The 2,887-nt window shown below is 38.9% G+C and overlaps 1 protein-coding gene across 1 annotated transcript in view; it reads right to left on the reverse strand.

Moving 5' to 3' along the window:
• Window positions 1–2,362, reverse strand: part of LOC103477540 (killer cell lectin-like receptor subfamily F member 1) — an 18,397-nt gene extending 16,035 nt beyond the window's left edge. Inside the window, exons 1-3 of the mRNA XM_008430699.2 lie at window positions 2,272–2,362; window positions 805–912; window positions 372–545 (exon numbers count right to left, since the gene is read on the reverse strand). Coding sequence (XP_008428921.2) covers window positions 372–545; window positions 805–912; window positions 2,272–2,341 — 352 coding nt within the window. The 5' untranslated portion in view covers window positions 2,342–2,362. The remainder of the gene's footprint in view (window positions 1–371; window positions 546–804; window positions 913–2,271) is intronic.
• Window positions 2,363–2,887: the final 525 nt, after the last annotated feature.

Raw genomic sequence — 2,887 nt, forward strand, 5'->3', positions numbered from 1 at the left:
GGTTGTGAACATGCTCTGAAACATTAATAAAAACTTTAATAATAAAAATGTTTCAGTCATCAAAATTACTCAAAAGTCTTCAGAAATGGAGTGAAATTCAACAGTATTGGAAGGTGATTAAGTTAAGTTACTATTTAAATTAGAAGTGGCGTACCACAGGACTCTATGCTTGGTACACTCAAAATTAAAACAATGTTGCTTGACATTAAAAAAGCCAATAAACATCCAACCTAGGCCCTGGCTCATGTTTACTTTAAAAGTAAACCTGTGATAATAATGATCAGGTCTGTCTTGAAAACCACTTTATAAGCAAATACTAAAAAAATAACAATTAATCCAGAAATTAAAAGTCAATGTAGGAAACTAATGACCTTTGTTAGGACAGAGGTCTTTTGCTGGAATGTTTTCAAATTTCAGGATGAGTCCCAGTGTCGTGTTCAGCTCTTTGTTCTGGTTCTCCATCACTTTTCTCTCCTCAATCAGTCGCTCGTTTTCTGTGGTAACATTACTGATGGTTTCCTGCTGCTTGATCATCATCACATTAACTATAAAAACAAGAAACAATAGTCAGAAAGTCAGTGAATCCATCCAGGTCAGAGAAGCATCAACATTTTCAGCTTGTCCTTCAGGATATCACAGTTTTCTTAGACCCAAACGATGGTTAACTGATTGCTGTCCTACTCAGCTTGTTGTTGCTGATCTGCAGGCCAGCTCAGCTCCCAGCTTCTTCTTCTGAAACTTTTTCTGTGTCCCTTATCAACCGTCATCACTCCTACTGATTTATTTGGTTGAAGTGAAACTCACTCTGCATGGTGATGACAATTCTTGCAGCTATCAGCGCAGAGAAAATCAGAAAACCCAGCAGCATCAGAGAGCAGTGACAGAGAGCTGATGCTTCCTCTTCTGCTCGACCTGAAAGAAGCGATGATGATCAGTATGGCTGCTGATGTGGTTTAAATCAGATTGCTTTTGATTTGCATTCTAACATGGGGCTGTAGTTTTAATGTGACTTCAGTTAAATTCAGTTCAAAGTAAAAGATGTCTCCAAGCCCTTCACAGAAAGAGGAAATGCAGAGTTACCTTCACTCTACATCCTGCTTGGATCCAGTCCTGAGTCGCTGGTGCCACTCAGGCCCTGATTGGTGTCGATGTTATTATCTCTGCAGCTGAGTCACATGATCCTTTACTGGTTTTGAATTTTCTTTCAGCTCTCAGTGTTATTAGTTCTGACTTTGCAACATCAAAACCTGCAAACTTTGTTGTGATCTAGCTATTTTTTCACTTGTTCTTCCTCTTCTTGTTCAGCTTCTTCTGATCCTTATAGCCATCACTGAATCTTAGGAAGATTTTCACTTCCTCTTCTTTGGGGCTTGTTTGTGTCAACAGGTAAATTTAGACCAGAGTTTCCAAAGCTCACATGCAGCGCTCCATGTTGCAAACCTCTTATTTACTATGTAGATGCTCCCATCAGATTATAACAAACAACAGGATGAGTTTCCATTACTATCCAGGTGATGCATCTCTACATTACAATGTCACCAGGTGGCTGTGAACCACTGAAGCACTGAGCAGATGCACAGAACAAATCAATGAGTGGATGTGCCATAACTTCCTTCAGCTGAATAAATGAAGTAATATTTTGTACCAAAGGAGGATCGATCAATAATCAGCACACAGCTTCAGTTATTACAGTCAGAAACTACAGGTCAGAGCGTTAATCTGGCTTTAGTGATAGTCTGACCTGAGCCTTCAGAGACACATAAAGACGATTACAAAGTCGGCCTTTTGTCTTAAGAATACGTCTATGAGACCATTTGGGTCTGTAGGTTCTGGTCTACTCTGCATCTCCAGAATCAGAACCACACAAGTAGAGGCGGCATTGAGTTTTTATACTTCACTAATCTGGAACAAACTTCCAGAAAATGAGAAAAGTGACTAAAAGCTGAGTTCATTTCAACCCAGGTAAAAACATGTTTGTGTGGAGTTGCTGTTGAATCTTCTATTTATAACTGAAGCATCATTAATTTTAGTCCGTACTCCAAATCATATTTACTTTCCTTTAATTTGCCTCTGCTTTGTAACTACCTGAGATGTTCTGTACAACTAAACTTGGCTTCCTGAGATTAAGGCTGAAGGTTTATATGCGACATAAAAACAATTTCTACTACATTACAACTTTCTATAGAGGTGATATAAACACATTAAGTGGATTTGAGTTGCAATGCTGCTTTTAAATATTCATAAAGTCTGTAATTATATGGAGTCACTTACTTTCTGGAGAAGGTTTTTCATTTTTGATATTCACTGTAGAATAACAATCGTCGTCCTGTTTGCTCTTCATTCTTGTCCAGCAGCTGCTGGAGCGATCTCAGCATGTGAACTGGGCGGGTTCCTCTTCCTCTTTTTTGCAGACGGCTTCAGTGCGATGCTGCATCACTATAGTGGCTCTTTTTCTGCTCTGGGAAACGTATCTGCTTCTGCTGCAGCCTTTCACACCATGCTGACACAACATGTAAAACAGGAAGTGGCGCTTCATTTGGCCTTTGGACCCCAGAGCGCTTCACACTACATTCACACTCTGAAGGCTGCAAGTCCTGACAGAAGTGAGGCTGAAATGCACCGGACCCTCCGACAGGTGAAGAGCCTCAGCCGTCAAACTGTCATCATGAAGTCAGATGGATAAAACCAACCAGAGAACCCAGAAATTATACTCAAGTTACAGTAAGAAGTTACTCAAGTAAGAATAAAACAGTATTTTGTAAAAAGTCGGAGTAACTGATCAAAACCGAAATTATTTAATATTTAAACATTTCATCACTATAATCAAGGTTATATGGAAATATTGGTATTTTAAAGTTGAAAATAATTTAAATAAATACCACAATTA

Source organism: Poecilia reticulata, linkage group LG16 (genome assembly GCF_000633615.1).
Source record: "Poecilia reticulata strain Guanapo linkage group LG16, Guppy_female_1.0+MT, whole genome shotgun sequence".
NCBI lineage: Eukaryota > Metazoa > Chordata > Actinopteri > Cyprinodontiformes > Poeciliidae > Poecilia > Poecilia reticulata.